The 18,215-nt window shown below is 36.2% G+C and overlaps 1 protein-coding gene and 1 long non-coding RNA gene across 3 annotated transcripts; both read left to right on the forward strand.

The window, feature by feature from the left end:
- Positions 1–3,394: 3,394 nt before the first annotated feature.
- Positions 3,395–9,082, forward strand: LOC142166562 (uncharacterized). Its single transcript, XR_012696975.1, has 3 exons — positions 3,395–3,835; positions 7,613–7,680; positions 8,788–9,082. It is a non-coding gene; the product is annotated as an uncharacterized LOC142166562 (long non-coding RNA).
- Positions 9,083–10,382: 1,300 nt separating this feature from the next.
- LOC107803391 (glutamate receptor 3.4) lies at positions 10,383–16,050 on the forward strand. 2 transcript variants are annotated; one of them, XM_016627092.2, is made up of 7 exons: positions 10,383–10,686; positions 11,241–11,615; positions 12,221–13,557; positions 14,147–14,424; positions 14,637–14,668; positions 14,763–15,172; positions 15,358–16,050. In XM_016627092.2, the coding sequence occupies exons 2-7, from the start codon at positions 11,306–11,308 to the stop codon at positions 15,814–15,816; spliced, it is 2,826 nt and encodes a 941-aa protein (XP_016482578.1). In that variant the 5' UTR covers positions 10,383–10,686; positions 11,241–11,305; the 3' UTR covers positions 15,817–16,050. The 2 variants fall into 2 exon arrangements, with proteins under 2 accessions (XP_016482578.1, XP_075081579.1); XM_075225478.1 differs by lacking the exon at positions 14,637–14,668 and having other exon boundaries at positions 14,147–14,447.
- Positions 16,051–18,215: the final 2,165 nt, after the last annotated feature.

The raw sequence follows: 18,215 nt of genomic DNA on the forward strand, positions 1-18,215 counted from the left end.
GAGCAACAGCTGTCACGCGACATAGAACTCTGTCAAGTTGCTCACACAAGAAAACAAAGAAAAAGAAAAATAAAAGAAATGAGAGAGTCTTACTAGTGAAAACCTTCAAGGGCACAGTAAGGCGACAGTAAGTAGATATGAATAAATGAGAGAGGCTTGTTGGTAAAAATCCCCCGGGGCACCACTAGTCGAAAGTGAGTCATGAAGCTGATGCAAAGAATTGGCACGAACAAGCCCGACTTCAAAGGTCATAAGAATGGCAAAAGGGAAAATTGGATTAGTTTGATAGATCAAGCCGTTGAGTCCAAAATGCATGTCATGACCATTAAGGCTAGTTATTGAAAAAAAAAGAAAAAAAAGAAGAAAAAAAAAGAAAAGAAAAAAAAACTCTTCCTTCTGTCCTTCCGATAGGGGCATTTCTTGTTAATACTTGTTTCTTTGCATCATTGTGTCCTTCACTCTGAGTCAGTCCTTGTCAAAACAAGCAAGAAAAGATTTTAAAATTTGCTACTAGCTTTTTAATTGCACAAAGTAAATTTGGCCAGCACACTCGGTTGTTACTGTTAACATGCCTTGAGGATTCATGAAAAGGCTCCCCCAAAAGACTCTCGTCAGCCTACTTGGCACAAGCAAAGACACCTCGTGATTCTCTCTGGCAGACAAACTGCTCAAAAGCAGAAAGTCATTTCAAGATATCAGAAAAGGTCACCTAAGAAAAGATCCCCAGTTGAGATAAGGCTGATTGAGCCACAAATACAAATGGTACTGGGTGTGAAATAATCAGGGTTAATGCAGAGCAAAAGTCTCTTGAGACCGACTCGAGCAAAAGCCAAGCTGCCCAAGACTCAAGGCCACAAACTGACCACCATTTTCAAAATTGACAAATTTTTCTTTGCGTGAAACAGGAACAAAGCAGTGTAAGGAAAGTGGTTCAAAAAAAAAAAGAGAAGAGACTATAAAGGGAAGTTTCTCAAATCGTTGCCTTTATTTGTTTTGCTATGGTGCATAAAATATTGTCATTGATCTTCACATTTTTTCCTCCTAGGATAAAAAGTTCTAGTCTGATGGATTTTTCTCCCAATAAAAATCTTAGTCTAATAAATTTTTCTCCTAAGACAAAGAGACCTAGTCTGATGAATTTTCTCCTAGGATCAAAATCATAGTCTGATGAATTTTTCCCCAAAGATAGAAGACCTAGTCTTATGAACTTTCTCCTAGGATCAAAATCTTAGTCTGATGAATTTTTCTCCTAAGATAGAAGCCCTAGTCTGATGAACTTTCTCCTAGGATAGAAATCTTAGTCTGATGAATCCTTCTCCTAAGATACCAGAAAGGGACCTAGTCTGATGAATTTTCTCCTAGATGAAAATCTTAGTCTGATGAATTTTTCTCCTAAGATAGAAAACCTAGTCTGTTGAACTTTCTCCTAGGATAGAAATCTTAGTCTGATGAATCTTTCTCCTAAGATAACAAAAAAAAAGAAACCTAGTCTGATGAATTTTTTCCTAGGATCAAAATCTTAGTCTGATGAATCTTTCTCTTAAGATAGAAGACCTAGTCTGATTAACTTTCTCCTAGGATGGAAATCTTAGTCCGATGAACCTTTCTCCTAAGATACCAAAAAAGAAGTAGAAAAGAGACCTAGTCTGATGAACTTTCTCCTAGGATCAAAATCTTAGTTTGATGAATCTTTCTCCTAAGATAGAAAACCTAGTCCGATAAATTTTCACCTAGGATAATATTTTTTTTAAAAAAAAGAAGAAGAAGGAAGTCTGGATTTGAAAAAAAAAGGGTCAATTTTTAGTTTTCTTGAAATCAGGGGCCCCGCCTGGAGAATAGGTTCAGTTTTTACTTTAGTCAAGCTTAGTTTATAGTTTTCCGCAAGTTCAATCACGCTTAGGAGACATACAGCCTAGTCGAGTCATTAATTTTACTTTCATCTTTGCATCAATAGCATAAGTGGTTTACAGTTTTGCTAACAACTCACAAATCTTCCTAGTGCAAACTGGGGCAGAAAAATTTCTTTTGTTTTGTCTATTTTGTTGCAATCAGGCGCCCACCTGGAGAACAAGGGAAGACAGTTCAAGTTTCAAGGGAAAGCAGTTCAAGTACAGCAATCAGGCTCCCACTTGGAGAACAAGGGAAAACGGTTCAAGTTTCGAAGGAAGACAGGTCAAGTTCAGCAATCAGGCGCCCACCTGGAGAACAAGGGAAATCATTTCAGAATCCGATTCAAGTTAGAAGTAGTAGAAGCTCGCCTAAAAAATGCGGGTCGATAGAGATCCGAGATAACAAAAAAGAAGCCTCAACCAAGAATAAAAGAAAAAAAAGTGAATCCAAAGTGCAAAAGCGGAGAAAATATGTGGACTGCTCAAGACATAATTGAAGTCACAAGCTCTGCATGTCCCGTCTTGATCTGAAAAATTTAAAGAAGATTGAACCAATACCTGCAGCTAACAAGCATCAAGATTCAGATCAGAGTCCGTATGAAGAACCAACCAAGGCTCAAGATCAAGCTTCAGAAGACTCATAGATAGGAATCTTGTAACTCGTAACTGATAGGCTTAGTTAGTCTTTTTTATTTTTGATTTTGATGTAATAACGGGACCGCGGACCGAAACCTCAGCGGAACGGCACCTCGACTGGCTCTCAACCTCGGCACACTCCATCATCTCACTCACTTCTGAACTACATGTGGCCTGATTCCTTTATAGCCAAGGATATGTAGACAGCTCAGATACTAGGGCTCAGTCACATTCTTCTTTCTCTTAGTTTTTGGTCTCCTTAAATAAGGGTCGGGTCAAAAAACTTGTCTAGTCGTTCTTTGTCTGAAAACTCTTCGTGTTTTCAGTCAAAGAGGGGCAACTGTAGATATGTGATTTTTGACTCACCCCAAGATTTTTTATATTTTAGCACGTAAATATTTAATTTAGGCCTAATATAGCTATTTCAGCTCATTTTTACTCTTTTACTTTTATTTTATTACAAGAAAACGAAAATTACAAAAAATAGGCTCATTGATGTTTTGTAGTCAATTTTTATCTTGAAAAATACCAAAAAAATAGTTTTGATTTAACGGTCAGTCTTTTTTCTTTAATAATTATTTTTACTTAAGTAGAGCTAATTAATATTTTGATAATACTTTTAGTTAATTAAGCTAATTTTAAACATAGTTAGTCATAAAGGCCCAAGTTTCTAGCTCATTCCTTAATCTCACTATCCAATACCCATTAAGCTAATCCTAGGGACCCTTCTAGACTCTTCTTTGAAACAAAAATAAATAAAAAGACTCTAAGGACCTAAGAGCAAATACACAAAATATAAACCTAGATTCTAGGACCTAGATATATAGACCTAACGCCTAATAAGCTGAAAAAAAGGAGAAGAGGAGAAACGGCGCATTTTAGGGAGGAGCTTCTGCTCGATTTTTCACTCACAAACACACCATAGCTTTTTATATTCACAAGCACACAACAGAAAGCTCTCATCTATATTCACTCATCTGTATTCTCTCATTTTACACACACAGAGACTTAGACAAGATCAGACCTTCCCCATTTTGGAGAAGGTCATTTTCCACCATTCCAAAAAGGGACACTCCTCTCAAAACAAAAGCTGATTTTTAGGCATACACGACAGAGAAAAAAAAAAGAGAACAAATGAAAAGCTCACTCGGAATTTTTTAGAATTTGAAGCTTTCCTCTCTTAGCTTTCAAGTTTTGTTTTCTGGGTTTAGAAGAGGAATTTCTTGAAGCTGTGGTCTTGGATTTCTGCTGAGTTTCCACTTAATTTCAGACTTTTATTTGATTTACCTAGCTGATTTGGTCACATTTAGGTATGTTCTTCATCTTGTAATCACTTAGCTTTAAATCAATAAATGCAAATCTGAAATTTTAAATATTCAATCCTATGTTAATTAGTTTGTTTGCTTTTAATATCCATGACTTCCATTTTTGGGTACTTTAATGTATATATACTGACATGTGCTGAATATGTTCATTTTTATTTGGTTTTGTATTTGGGAGATTTAAGAATCAGTTCTTTGGCACAACATTTTATCATAGTATGCTAGATGTTTGCTAAAGTGTAAATAGAGGACCCCATCGTTCTGCTCTTCTTCTCCAATTGAAGAACGCAACAACCAAACAAACAACAATGGCAGTTGCAACCTCATTATATCTCTCTCAAAACTTCACATTCTTCCAAAAACAAAAACAAACCCAATTGACTTATCAATTGAAGCTCCAAAATTTCTCTTATTTTTAAGAAAAAGAGCCAAATTTCCAGCACCCATTATCAGTATTCCATCTCAGAACTTGAAATATAATGCTGCCATTATTTTGGGGTGTCACTGGACTTGCTTTTACAGTGTTAAGTGTGGGGCCCACCTCTGGTTCTGAATTAGCTTTAATGGGTTCTTCATTCCAATTTAATGAACCCTCAAATGCTCCCTCGTTACACACTTGGGCTAGTCATGTTTCTAGTGTTGTTGAATGGGTAACTGCTATGGCCCTCAAAACTAAATTTAGAAACCCTTTTAATAGGATAATTCGAGGCGTGCCATGCCAAATAAAATCCCAAAACCCATGGCCCTCACTTAATTAATTTTAACTTTTTAGAAATCGAGGTGTGTCATTAGTTGAAGTTTCCATGGCCCTCGCAAATCTTGTCATTAACTTGAAAGTGCGTAGTTGCTTTGGGCGCGCTATTTAAATTAATTTCCTTCAAATCGGGTGTGCATTTCATGTGACCTAACTCCAGTTCTCAACAACATTAAATAGAGTGTGTCGTGGACCGCGGGTGCGTTTTATGTGGCGTGGTTCAAGAAGTGTTTTAAATAACGTTGAATCTTCCTAAAATTAATTAAAAGCGGCTAATAAGTTAAAAATGTACCATAGGCTAAAACATGTACTAAAATCAGATAATAGGCCAATTCTTATAGTTTAAGCGACCGTGCTAGAACCACGGAATCTGGGGGTGCCTAACACCTTCCCTCGGGTTAACAGAATTCCTTATTCAGAATTTCTGGTTCGCATACTTCAAAAGGAAAGTCAAAATTTCCTCGATTTGAGATTTAAAATAAACCGGTGACTTGGAACACCAATTAAAATATTCCAAGTGGCGACTCTGATAAATAATTAATCTCATTTCAAATAATGTCACTTAACGGGACTCCGGGTAGTGCTCAATGGGACTCCGGGCAGTGCTTACACCCAAATTGTATTACCAGAATAGGGACAAGTGCAGTGTGGAAGTGCCAGCCCTCAAGTGTCCAAGTTCACAGGGAGCTCATGGGTCCCAAGGCAAGGCTCACAAGAGGGGGCAAAACTTAAATCTAAGAGAGAATGCAAGTGAAGAAATAGAGTTCTGAGGGAATAAAGGAGAGGGAAAGAGGCGTTGGGAAACATACATAAACAAGTTGATAATTTCATACAAAAGGGATTCAGGGGTTGGAAACTTGCAGAGAGCCTATGTACTTAGGCATTAGTTAATTATGGGCATGCACAACAATAAGGAGTGCTGTTATGCTTACAAAATCAACCAGAATACACAACACATAATGATAACATAGAGGCTATGATGCCAGGGGAATCAAGTTTGAGTCATAGACAACAATACTTAATATTGTCATGCCTTAAACAAGCCATCAGTATCAAACATATTGGGGTAGGGGTTTTGGACACATAATAGATTCAAAATAGGTAGAAGGAAATTACAACATGCTAAAATAAGTACTGAATTGATCACAAATAGTAGGCAGACAAGAAGGCAAAAGTATTAAGTAAACATATTGTTGTTGATGCTGAAATCTTAATCAGAATATACCAGTTAGAGAAGTAAAATATAGTAAAAGCAGGTAGCAGGACTTTGAAGACAGACCACAATACAAGTAGTAAAGCAAGAGAATGTTTTGAATGTAAGTGATTTCACAACTAAGTGTGTTCGTGTGTGTCTATGTTAATGAAAGAGCAGGGTATTTATAGTGTGAAAACATGCAGAAAAATAAGGCAAGAAAATAATTATGGAACTGTGTACCAATTAAAATCAATCTGTATAAGAGCTTTCTTTAATTAAGGAGTTAAAATTAAATGTTAACATGTAAATACTATATAAGGAAAGCAATCACATAAGGCTGAATATGACCAATAAGGAAGTAACTTCAGCACAGTATAAGTACACAATAGGTAATAGAGACTAGGTTCATCAGTATCTAATCAAGGAAAGGTCTGTAAGAATCAAATACCAATGTAATCAAGGTAAGGGAATTAATCAAATTGCGTAGAAAAGGTAGGGATCGAAAGTTCAAAGGAAAGTGTTCAAATTGGTCCAAGAAATAGGGAAATCGGTAAAACAAGGAAATAATCAATCATAATTACACAAGGAGGTTTGAAATCAGTCCACAATTGAAGGTCATTTCAGAGGGAAATTCAGCATATAAAGGGTGCATAAACATTAGGCATGCAAGGCTGAATCTATGACAAAGAGAAGTGTCACGCAATCAAAAAATCAGTAAGTAATGGACTACCAAAACATGGTAGTCACATAGGCCAATTTCAGTAACTCAGTAATAGAGAAGAGAGAGAGTATCAAATAGCATGCAAAAGGAGTCAAGTAAAAGACCCTTATAGAGTTTAGCAGGAAGTCAGAATCATATAAAGAAACAAAAGATTTTGAAATTCAGTCGAGCAACAGGTGAAGCAACTTCAGAAACTTGAATAGGTTCAATGGAATTAGGGTTTTGAAACCCATCGAATTCAGAGATCAACGGCCTGGATTGAATGGGGATCCGGGCGGGTTGTTTAAAAAGGGTCGTGGGTATGGTAGATTAGGATTTGGGTTAGTGTAATTGGGCCTCAGGTTAGGTTTAGTTGGGGTGCCAAATCCGGCCAAAATTGAAATGAAAATGGGCTAACATTTAAATAGCCACTTTTCCCTTATTTACTTTATAAAAATAGTAAAAATAATTTCTGGAAATAAATTAAAAGTACTAAAATAATTAAAAATACATAATTATTAAATTAAAATATTGGCCCTAATTTTTTATGGACATAAACGTCAATAAATCTAAATGGGGATAATATTACAAAAATTATTTTAGCTATATTTTAGTATAAATATGCGAATATGATAAATGAATCACCAAAAATGATAATTGTGGGAATAATTATTTGGTTTTTCTTGGTAAAAATAGGCAATAAATCGATTTAAAAATATCTAAAAATTAAGAAAAAATAATAAAACATTTGAATATGCTTACATATGCATATACATGCTATTTTGAAGGTATTTTTCATATGAAAAATATACAGAAAAAAATTGGGTATCAACAGATTACATGTTTTTGAGGTGTAAATTGGGGATTTGGCCCTAGGAATTTGAAAATAAAATTTGAAGATTTGGAGGCCGAATTGTTATCGGAATTTAGTAATTTTGGTATGGTTGGACTCGTGGTTGAATGGGTTGTCGGATTTTGCAATTTTTATCGGATTCCGAGACGTGGGCTCGGGGGTCGAGTTTGGCCAATTTCAGGTTTTTTGATGTAATTTGATAATTTTCGCTTGGGCTTTGTTCCTTTAGCGTATGTTGATGATAATATACTGATTTTGGTTAGATTTGAAGCATTTGGAGGCCGATTCGAGAGGCAAAGGCATCGCAGTCTAGAGTTTGGACTAGTTTGAGGTAAGTAATGATTGTAAATATTGTCTTGAAGGTATGAAACTCCGGATTTCACATCGCTGTGCTATTTTGAGGTGATGCACACACTAGATGACGAGCGTGGGGGTCGCGCACCGTTGGGGATTGTGACTTAGTCCGTCCCGTACGACTATTAAGTCGCGTATTTGATTGAAAACTATTTGCTATCATTGTGTTTTGGGAATTATTACCATGTTTTGGGCTGAATGCCATATTTAGGCTTCGTGCCAACTATTTTGGACCCTTAGGGGATTTTTTTACTACTATTCCTCACTGTTTTGACTTCATATTTGTACTCAGTTATGTTGTATTCTACTCTTTTCATAACTCAGCCATATTTACTCCGTTTTGATATTTTAAATGATATTTTGGGCTGAACATCATGTTTTACTATTGCTTGAGTGCATGAGAGATTTTTGACTGAGTGAGGCCAAGGGCCTATGTTGTGAGGATATTATGGGATCGGGTTGTGCGCTGCAACAGTGTGGTACTGATTTATGATTAGGAGGCCGAGAGCCTGATTTGTTACGGCACGAGGTGGCTTGATATGAGGCCGAGAGCCTGTTTGATTATGCCACGAGATGACCTTTTATTGCGCTTGGGCCGTAAGGGGCCCATCCCAGAGTCTGTACACCCATAGTGAGCGCGGGTACCCAGTGTAAGTGATATGATGTATCCCGAGGGGCTGTTGTTGATTCATATTGTTACCCGAGGGGCGGTTCTTGATTCATGTTATACCCGAAGGGCTGATTACGAGTGATTGTGAGATAGCCCGAGGGGCTGGTTCTGTTGATATTATGCCCGAAGGACGGTTTATTGTACATGTTTTGCCCGATGGGCTGTTTACATTTTTCCATCATTTTTACTCACTGTTTTATCACTCGTTTGAAATTATTGAAAGTTGTTTTAAAAGGTTTTATGGAAACTGAGCTTGATTTACGAAGTAAATGATTCTGTATTGTTTTGGAAATGTACTGCATTTGCTGTAGCGTTATGAGGTGGCTTACGTGTTTTCTTATTGCTCAGCTTTCATTTACTTTTATTACTTACTGAGTTGGCGTACTCACATTACTCCCTGCACCTTGTGTGCAGATTCAGGTATTTCTGAACCCGTGGCGGGTGTTGATTGCTCAGTGGCAGAGTCATCGGAGATAGCAAGGTAGCTGCCCGACGTTCGCAGCCCTGCTCTTCTCCCTCTTGTCTTCCTTAGATTGTTTTTTGTATATTTTTAGACTCTTCGTTGTATTCAGACCTTAGTAGATGCTCGTGACTTGTGACACCCCGATGTTGGGCTTGTGTATTTATTCCGTACTGTTCATTTAGACATACCTTAAGAGATATTTGATTAATTAAAGGCTTAAAATGACTTTTATTGATTATTGGTTAATTCAGGAGTTGTGTCGGCTAGCCTAGTTTCACGATAGACGCCATCACGACCGTGTCAATTTTAGGGACGTGACAAAAAAAAATCGAAATTTAGTCATTTTTCTTTATAAAAATAAAATCTAAACAAAAACAGCTTTAAAAATCTAGAAAAATTCCAACGTAATATGCTGAAGTTCGAATTTTTTACTTTAGAGATTACAGCATAATGTGTTGAAATTTCATAATGTGCTGGAGTCCCAACATAATATGCTGGGAGTTTACACACAGGAGCTCCATAATCCATCATATAATATTAGAACTTTTCGTGTTTTAACTAAAATAATGGTTATTTTTAATGACTTTGCTAATGCTGACTATTTTTCAATAACCAATTGAAAAAGTGGATAGCCCATGCTATTTTTACCTTGTTAAGAGTGAAACAAGTATTTATTATTTTGGGGGAGAAATTCAAAAATAGCCAGATTTACAAGTTGTCATTCAAAAATAGTCACAGTTTCAAAAGTAATCAAAATTTAGCCACTTTTCATGTAAAGATAAATCTGAACGAAAATACTGTCCAAAATCCGAAAAAATACTCTAGTATAATATACTGGAGTTCCAGTATAATATACCGGTACAACATAATATAGTGGAGATTGGAGCACAGGTGCTCCAATCTCTAGTATATTATACTGGAACTTTCCACGTGTTGCAGTTTCAGCATAATATGTTGGTAGTTCATACACAGGTGCACTGATCTCCAGTATATTATGCTAGAACTTTCTGTGTTGCAATTAAATAGTGGCTATTTTTCAATGACTTGCAAACGCCGGCTATTTTTGAATGACCAGTCCGAAAACTGACTAGCCGGTGCTATTTTTACTTTTTGGAGACATGGGCTCCCACAAATAGAAATGAACTTTTATATAAATAGTCGGTCATATTTATTGTATACTTTTTTAAACGAAATACATAAATTATATATTAATTATATATAATTGTATACATATTATATATAAATTATATAATATTATATATGCACTGGCTTGTTTTAAATTTAACAGTTTGGTCAGCTATTTAAGTTAATTCTTCCATATATATAGAAAGCTACCCAGATTTTTTGGAAGAACTCCAATCAATGTGTATCACATTGTAAGCTTGGGGAATCCACGTGTTTCACAAAGTCAAGTAGGTCCCACCTAAAACATTATCAGATGGAAGGTGTGTCTCCTTCAATAAGGTTGCTCTACTCATCTGATCGATGACGTGGCAGTATCTGCACCGCGTAAACTTTAAATAGGACATTGTGCAATGTCGCTAAACATACTAGGAAGATTAGTTATTGTATAGAGGGAGGGATCCGCAATTTCAAATCAATAATTAACATAAAATTAATAAATATATTTAGAAAAATAAAAATTATTCTTTACTGACTTTGGAAGAATGTTGCTAGTCTTTTCATCTGTCCAAAGTCTCGTTGAAAGCTGCTTTCACTTTCTTATTCCTTTCAAATTAATTAGTGTACTTAATTGTTCCTTGTCCACTCTCACAAACACACAGTGACTATATATGGGAGGATACATTCCTGTTCAAGGTTTTAATGCTGTATCCATGAATGCATTTCAGGTAATCACAATTGCCCAATATATTCCCCATCATTTGTTTATTGTTACTCCCTTTATCCTTTTGTTTATTCAACATGAATCCCAAGGCAAACTGAACATTTTTTCCTCCTTATTTTATTAGCCTTGTTCTTTAATTACTTTTTTTAATTAGTTTATGCATGTGTCTATCTTGTATGACTATGGTGGTTGACTGGACTGGTTGGCTTATTGAAATTACCTTTTCTTCAGCTTGTGTTTGGGGTGATTTTTATCCTTTCTCAAGTGGGAATCAAATCGTATTGGGTCAGCCTGCTGTAGCCTTGATATTTTAGGTTCAGAATAATTGTACTTTTGTTGTTTTCTTGTGATGGATTTTCCTCTTTCTGGGCCATTTCCCCTTTCCTGTTTTGGCTATGGGATTTAGAGATTTACAAATTGGGATACCTGCTGACAGTCACATCGAAACTCCTTATTTTGTCAACTTCTTATCTTTTGAGGACCCTAGTTGAAAATCTTGGATTTTTATCTTCAAAATTTGGGATTTAAGCTTCATCTTTATATTCCATCTGTTGGCAGGAGCTTGGTTTCTTGGAAAAACAGTGAGGTAAAATTGATCTTCAGCCATTTTCTGGCAAGTAGAAATGGAGGCCAGAGTGAAGAGGAGAGCATTACTGTTGTTGATTATATGTATATGGATGCCTATGGCAGTTCTTGGTGGGATTGGAAATGCCACTGTCTCTTCCTCTTCTCCTTCTTCCTTGTCTAGTAGGCCAAGAGTGGTGAATATTGGAGCTTTATTCACAGTTAATTCAGTCATTGGTAGTTCTATAATGCCAGCCATTCTAGCTGCAGTTGATGATGTTAATGCTGATTCTACCGTACTCAGTGGGACCAGATTGAACGTCGTAATGCAGGATACAAACTGCAGCGGATTCATTGGCACTGTTGATGGTAAAAAATTTTGTCCACTATAATCTTCTTGTTTGTATTAAAGCAAATTAAGTCTCTTATTTTAACTACATTCTCAGCAGTATTAGCATCTTTTAATTTGCTACATGATATCTTATGGCCAATTTCTTTAACTGCAGTAGTATCCATAATTGTGCTGTTCTCCCGCATAAATTTTAGAATAGGATGTACTCATTCAATCCCATTCTCTTGCTTGATTAAATTGAAGGGCATGAGGGTTTTTTCTTTCCTTCTACTTCCTTAATTTAAAACATTGTGGTCCTGGCGGCACTCGAGAGAAGGGTGAAATCGAGTATTTTGGGAGTTTTTTGAAAAGTCTAAACTATCGCGAATGGATTTAGACTAGAAATGGACCATGAGGCAGTACTTCCACAATTAGGAAATGCAGAAGCAAGTTTAGTTTATGGCCTGTTTGACTTTTGGAATAAATCAATATCTTAATAAAAGATTGTTATAGACAAGAACCTTGGTTAAAAGCATAACAGATGCTAGTGTTCCCTTCACAATTAAGTTATTTACCTTACCCGTATCTATTGCTTTCTTCCCTATACCCCTATTAATATTTGACAGGCATCCTTGATTTGCAGCTTTGCAGCTGATGGAGAAAGAAGTGGTTGCTGCAGTGGGTCCGCAATCCTCAGGAATAGCACATGTCATTTCTCATGTCGTGAATGAACTTCGTGTCCCACTTTTGTCTTTTGCGACTGATCCTACTCTTTCCTCTCTGCAGTACCCATATTTCCTTAGAACTGTCACAAATGATTACTTCCAGATGTATGCTATAGCTGATTTGGTTGATTATTACGGGTGGAAGGAGGTTATAGCCATATTTGTCGATGATGATAATGGTAGAAATGGGATATCTGTGTTGGGTGATGCCCTTGCAAAGAAGCGGGCCAAGATCTCTTATAAAGCAGCCTTAACTACTGGAGCTAGTAGGAGTGAGATCGATGACTTGTTAGCCAGCGTAAACCTTATGGAGGCACGAGTTTATATTGTTCATGTAAATCCTGATACTGGACTATCATTTTTCTCTAAGGCAAAGAATCTGGGTATGATGAGCAGTGGCTATGTTTGGATTGCTACTGATTGGCTTCCATCTGTTTTGGATTCATCAGATTCAGTTAATGCAGATACTATGGACCTAATACAGGGGGTTGTGGCGCTTCGCCATCACACTCCGGATTCTAATCAGAAAAAGACATTTGCATCTCGATGGAAAATTTTTAAGGGTGTAAGGACTTCAAATTTTAATTCTTATGCACTCTATGCTTATGATACAGTTTGGTTGGTTGCCCGTGCTCTTGACCTTTTCTTCATGGATGGCGGAAATGTCACCTTTTCTGATGATCCCAGTTTGCTTAGCACTAATGGAAGTACTCTGAATTTGTCATCCCTCCGAGTTTTCGACCAAGGACCCAAGTTACTTGAGATACTTACGGGCCTGAACTTCACTGGTCTAACAGGTCGGATTCAGTTTGATTCTCAGAAGAATTTGATTCATTCAGCATATGATGTTCTTAATATAGGTGGTACTGGATTACGCACGATAGGTTACTGGTCAAACTATTCTGGTCTCTCTGTTATAACTCCAGAGGTCTTATACACAATGCCTGCAAACACTTCAACAAGTAACCAACATCTATATAATGCTATATGGCCAGGAGAAACTATAAAACGACCTCGAGGATGGGTGTTCCCCAATAATGGCAAACCCCTGCGTATTGCCGTTCCTTTCCGTGTTACTTTTGAAGAGTTTGTGAATAAAGACAAAGGACCTTCTGGAGTGAAAGGATATTGCATTGATGTGTTTGAAGCTGCAATAGACTTGTTGGCTTACCCTGTCCCTCATGTCTACATTTTATATGGAGATGGAAAAAGAAACCCCTCATTCAACAACATAGTGTATGATGTTGCACAAAATGTGAGTACTTGAATTTGCAGTCTACTTCCAACCATTTAGTATTCATGTCACAAATTATCTTGCCAGTCTGACTGTATCTAATCAGATTCAATATCTATGTATCACAATTTGCTGCGATGGAATCACTAGCTAATTTTGAAATTAAAATGGTCACTTTTGCACATACATGAAATGTGATGGAAAATATGCATGACCAAGAAGTGGATTTTACACTAATATGAATTTTCAAAGATTTAGCTATGAATAACTTAAATGTTTGGTACAGTCTGATATTAATTAACGTGTTTGTAAATGTTGCTAACATGATATAACACAGCGCGATCAACAAATAAGTTATTGAACTGAATTGGTTTTTCAGTTGCAATGGTGAATATGGTACATTCAGTTATTGAGTCCACTCGTTTAATAAACTTCTTAAAGATGGATTGAGAGACTAGTCCTGGAACTTGTTTCTGCATTCATTACCAATATAATATCCTGTCTCCCCCTTCAAGTAAGAACGGTTCTGTCCTACTCTATAGTATGACATAATACATAAAATATTGAGAACTTTTCTAGAGCGCTTATCAGGATTCACTTTGTTTGTTAGAAATATGATGCAGCTGTTGGGGATATTTCAATTACGACAAATCGGACTAGGATTGTGGACTTCACACAACCTTACATGGAATCTGGGCTTGTCGTGGTTACTCCTGTCAAAGAGATCAAATCCAGTCCATGGGCTTTCCTTAGGCCATTTACATTTCAAATGTGGTGTGTAACTGGGGCATTCTTCCTCTTTGTTGGCTTTGTTGTTTGGATTCTTGAGCATCGGTTGAATCCTGAATTCCGTGGTCCACCGAGGCAACAACTCGTTACAGTCTTCTGGTTAGCACTTCTTTCTGCTAAAAGCTCTCTTGAAACGAATATCAGTATGCTGTTCAAGTTAAAAGTTTATCTTTTTTGGATGTTCTAGTATGAAGCTAATTATAAAAGCATCAACGTGCGTGAAAACCAGTTGCGTTGTATTTCCTCTACTATGAAATACAAGTCCGTATGTATATATTAACACTGGTACTAAGATCCATTTTTTCTTTCAGGTTTAGTTTCTCAACCATGTTTTTCGCACACAGTAAGTATATCCTCCTTGAGCTTTTCTAGCAAGTTGCTATTTTGATAGTTACTTCCTTTCCATGGCTGACACTCTTCGTTGTGAATGAATACAGGAGAGAACACATTGAGCACCTTGGGGCGCTTAGTGCTGATCTTCTGGCTCTTTGTGGTTTTAATTATCAATTCGAGCTATACAGCTAGCTTGACATCTATCCTTACAGTACAGCAGCTCTCTTCGGGAATAGAAGGAATTGACAGTTTAATCTCACGCTCTGATCCTATAGGAGTCCAGGATGGGTCATTTGCATACAATTATCTTATTGAGGAGCTACGTGTTTCAGAGTCACGTCTCAGAATAATAAAAACCGAAGATGAATATGTCAGTTTCCTCAAGAAAGGTCCACAAGGTGGTGGTGTTGCTGCCATTGTTGACGAGCTCCCTTACGTTGAGCTGTTTTTGTCCAATAACAAATGCATATTCAGGACTGTGGGGCAGGAGTTCACAAAGAGCGGATGGGGCTTCGTAAGTAATTCCTTTGCTTTGCCATAACGAGTAGAGCTGACAATTGGCCAAAAACTGTAAATATAACTTCAAATGAAAAAAGAAAGAAAAAGAAACTACAAAATAATATGTCTCAGTGATACTATGCTAGGAATGGTACACAATCCGGTCTACTTAAAGACTGATACTTAACTTTCCTTGGTCAGGCATTTCAAAGGGACTCTCCTCTGGCTGTTGATTTGTCAACGGCGATCCTTCAACTGTCAGAAAATGGTGAACTACAAAGGATCCATGACAAATGGCTATCTAACAATGGATGCTCTTCTCAAAACAACCAAGTCGATGACACTCGGCTTTCTCTCAAGAGCTTCTGGGGCCTGTATGTAATCTGTGGTGCTGCTTGTGCCATTGCACTTATAGTGTTTTTCTGCAGGGTTTACTGTCAATTCCTCAGGTACGCCCCCGAGACAGAGGAGCCGGAGATTAGTGAACCTGAATCTGCAAGGTCAAGTAGGCGTTCCCTCCGCTCACGTAGTTTCAAGGACTTGATTGAAGTTTTTGATAAAAGAGAAACCGAGCTTAAAGAAATACTCAAGCGTAAGAACAGTGACAACAAGAAACAGATAAGTCACAGCTCGGATATGCAACCGAACTCTCCTGCTTGATTTGTTCTTGGGTTGGTGTTCTTTTGTTCACCCTCATATGTATATGACATACAATTCCTTGCCTTGGTAACCTTTTTTAGTCATAGAAAAGGCTAGGTGGTAGAGTAGAATGAAAATGTCTTTGTATGCTAATTGGAAAAAATAACATAGATGGAAAAACATGGATAGATTACGTATAAATGTGCGTTATAGAGGGACATTAGCATTTTAAGTTTAATAAATTATCTTCAATAACTTTCCATTTCTCTTTTTCCTTGTGTCAACTTATTTGTGGAAAGAGAATGAGGTGGTCATCTTTGTTCACCCGAACTTAGATTTGCAAAAATAATAGCCGTTGAAAGATTGACCTATGGGATTTATATAGTTCACTGTCGCATAACAACTATGGGAGTATAGTGTAGTCCGTCTCTCAAGCGGATAAATGGAGGAATTTTCAGAAATGATTATTGAATCGGTTATTAACTTGCTATAGTTACCATTTACTTAATTATTTCCTATAGCTATGTTTTCACTTGTTATAGAGTGTATTCGATGTATTCAAGCTACTCTATTCGTGAATATAGTAACGAAAATCTGCGAAAAAAGGGTCTCCAGCTGTTTAAAAACGGTAAGTGAACCAATCAACGCGATAGACTCCTAATATAACTCTACAAACTCAATTATAACACGCACAATTTGTATTTTCAGTTATAGAAAAGATTCTTAGCCGAAAACATCCAAAAAATAGAGCAATCTTCAGAGATTTAATCCATCCATTCTTTGTTTAGTGGTATCTTTACTAAAATATTTTTAGTGGTATCTTTACAAATAGATTTATATATTGAAATTATATAATTATATTGAATAGATATATTTGAATACATATATACATCTGAATATATAAATTATATTATTTAAAAAAACATATGAATACATTCTTTTGAATACTGTGATTTCAATCCATACATTCTTCAGAGATTGTCCGTCGTCTTTGTTCAAGAACAATCCTAATGCCGTCTCATTGAGAGTGCCGCAATTCTGACTCGAAATGTCACCGTTCCCGTTTCGATCAAGAACCCAGTCCAAAGAGATCTAGGAAGCATAGTAGACCAGAAGCTGACAGGCCACCTACCACACACAATTTAGATGGTGGAAACAATTCAGAACGAGATCTAAAACACCACCGTAGGCTGCAAGTTTTGTCTTGTCTTTTCCATTCAATTTCAATACCAGCGATAATCTATCAACTTTACCATTTATCACAACTTTTTAGAGCAAAAAAATTTAAAAATTTCACGAGACAATGGAGATGAATCAATGGAGAATCGTGGTTGTATTTATGGAGAAAGACTGGCGTTGAGAGAGAGAGGGTGGAGAAAAATGGTGTTTAAGTTGTATACAGAAAGAAAGTAGGGGAAAGAAAAATATTACCCATTGTATTTAATGACTAAACAGTAGGAAGTGACCACAAATACATATTTTACTATAAAATCTAAAAGGTAGCTATAGAAAATAATATTTTAAAAAGATATTTATTTATAATAAATAAGGTGTAAAACTTTGGTATTGGAGTTAAAATTTCCACAAATGAACAGGGTTGCTGTAGACGGACGTTCAACTTAAATTAAGTCATAATACGATGAATTATATAAAGAGGTACAAATAAAGCTGATATACATGAATGGTAAAAGCTTTTCCGTGCTTAAGTCTCTTATACCTAGGAGTGTCAATAGTTCAATTTGACCAGTTATTTTATAAAATTTGTATCATACTAATTTTTCGGTTATTCTATCATGTATAACTAAAACTAGACTTTTAGAAACCGTACCAATCATATCGGTTTCTCTTCAGTATCGGTACGGTTCGGTTAATTTTCGGTATTTTTTTAAATGTTTAAAAGTCTCTAATAGAAGTAAGAATGCAATAACATAGACACTTTTATAGGACTTAGTAAAACTATCTAGACATTTCTACCATATAAAAGGTGATGGGTTAAGAAAACATGAAAGATGACTAAAGTATAAATCCATCAACTACTCTACAACTACGTAAAAGAAACTAAGCAAAGACAAAGAAAATATAAATTACACGTGTGGAAAGATATTATTAAGCAACTTGGGACTCAAGAATAAAGTCTATAAAAGATTAAATATTCAAAAATATAAATTAAATCATACTAAAGGAAACATATTCAATACATCATTATTTGCTACTCATAGTCGCTAGGCATCCTAGCTCTTCTATATAATAGAAAAATAAAGTAACACTTCCCTTCATGTAGCAACTTAACTTTATTAGTTAAAAATTAAATCAGGAATAGATATCACTTAATCATATTTGTATAAAAAAACGCATGAATTCATTGGTTAGGTACAAGTAACGGTGTCAATGAATATTTTAAAATCGAGTAAATCGATCGA

This window comes from Nicotiana tabacum, chromosome 11 (genome assembly GCF_000715075.1).
Source record: "Nicotiana tabacum cultivar K326 chromosome 11, ASM71507v2, whole genome shotgun sequence".
Taxonomy (NCBI): domain Eukaryota; kingdom Viridiplantae; phylum Streptophyta; class Magnoliopsida; order Solanales; family Solanaceae; genus Nicotiana; species Nicotiana tabacum.

Excerpts from the sequence above, each read along its gene's own strand:
- LOC107803391 (XM_016627092.2), top strand. The coding sequence starts at position 11,306 with ATGGAGGCCAGAGTGAAGAGGAGAGCATTACTGTTGTTGATTATATGT. Across the intron at positions 13,558-14,146 it reads TGTATGATGTTGCACAAAAT|AAATATGATGCAGCTGTTGG; the intron begins GTGAGTACTTGA and ends TTTGTTTGTTAG. Across the intron at positions 14,669-14,762 it reads AACCATGTTTTTCGCACACA|GAGAGAACACATTGAGCACC; the intron begins GTAAGTATATCC and ends GAATGAATACAG.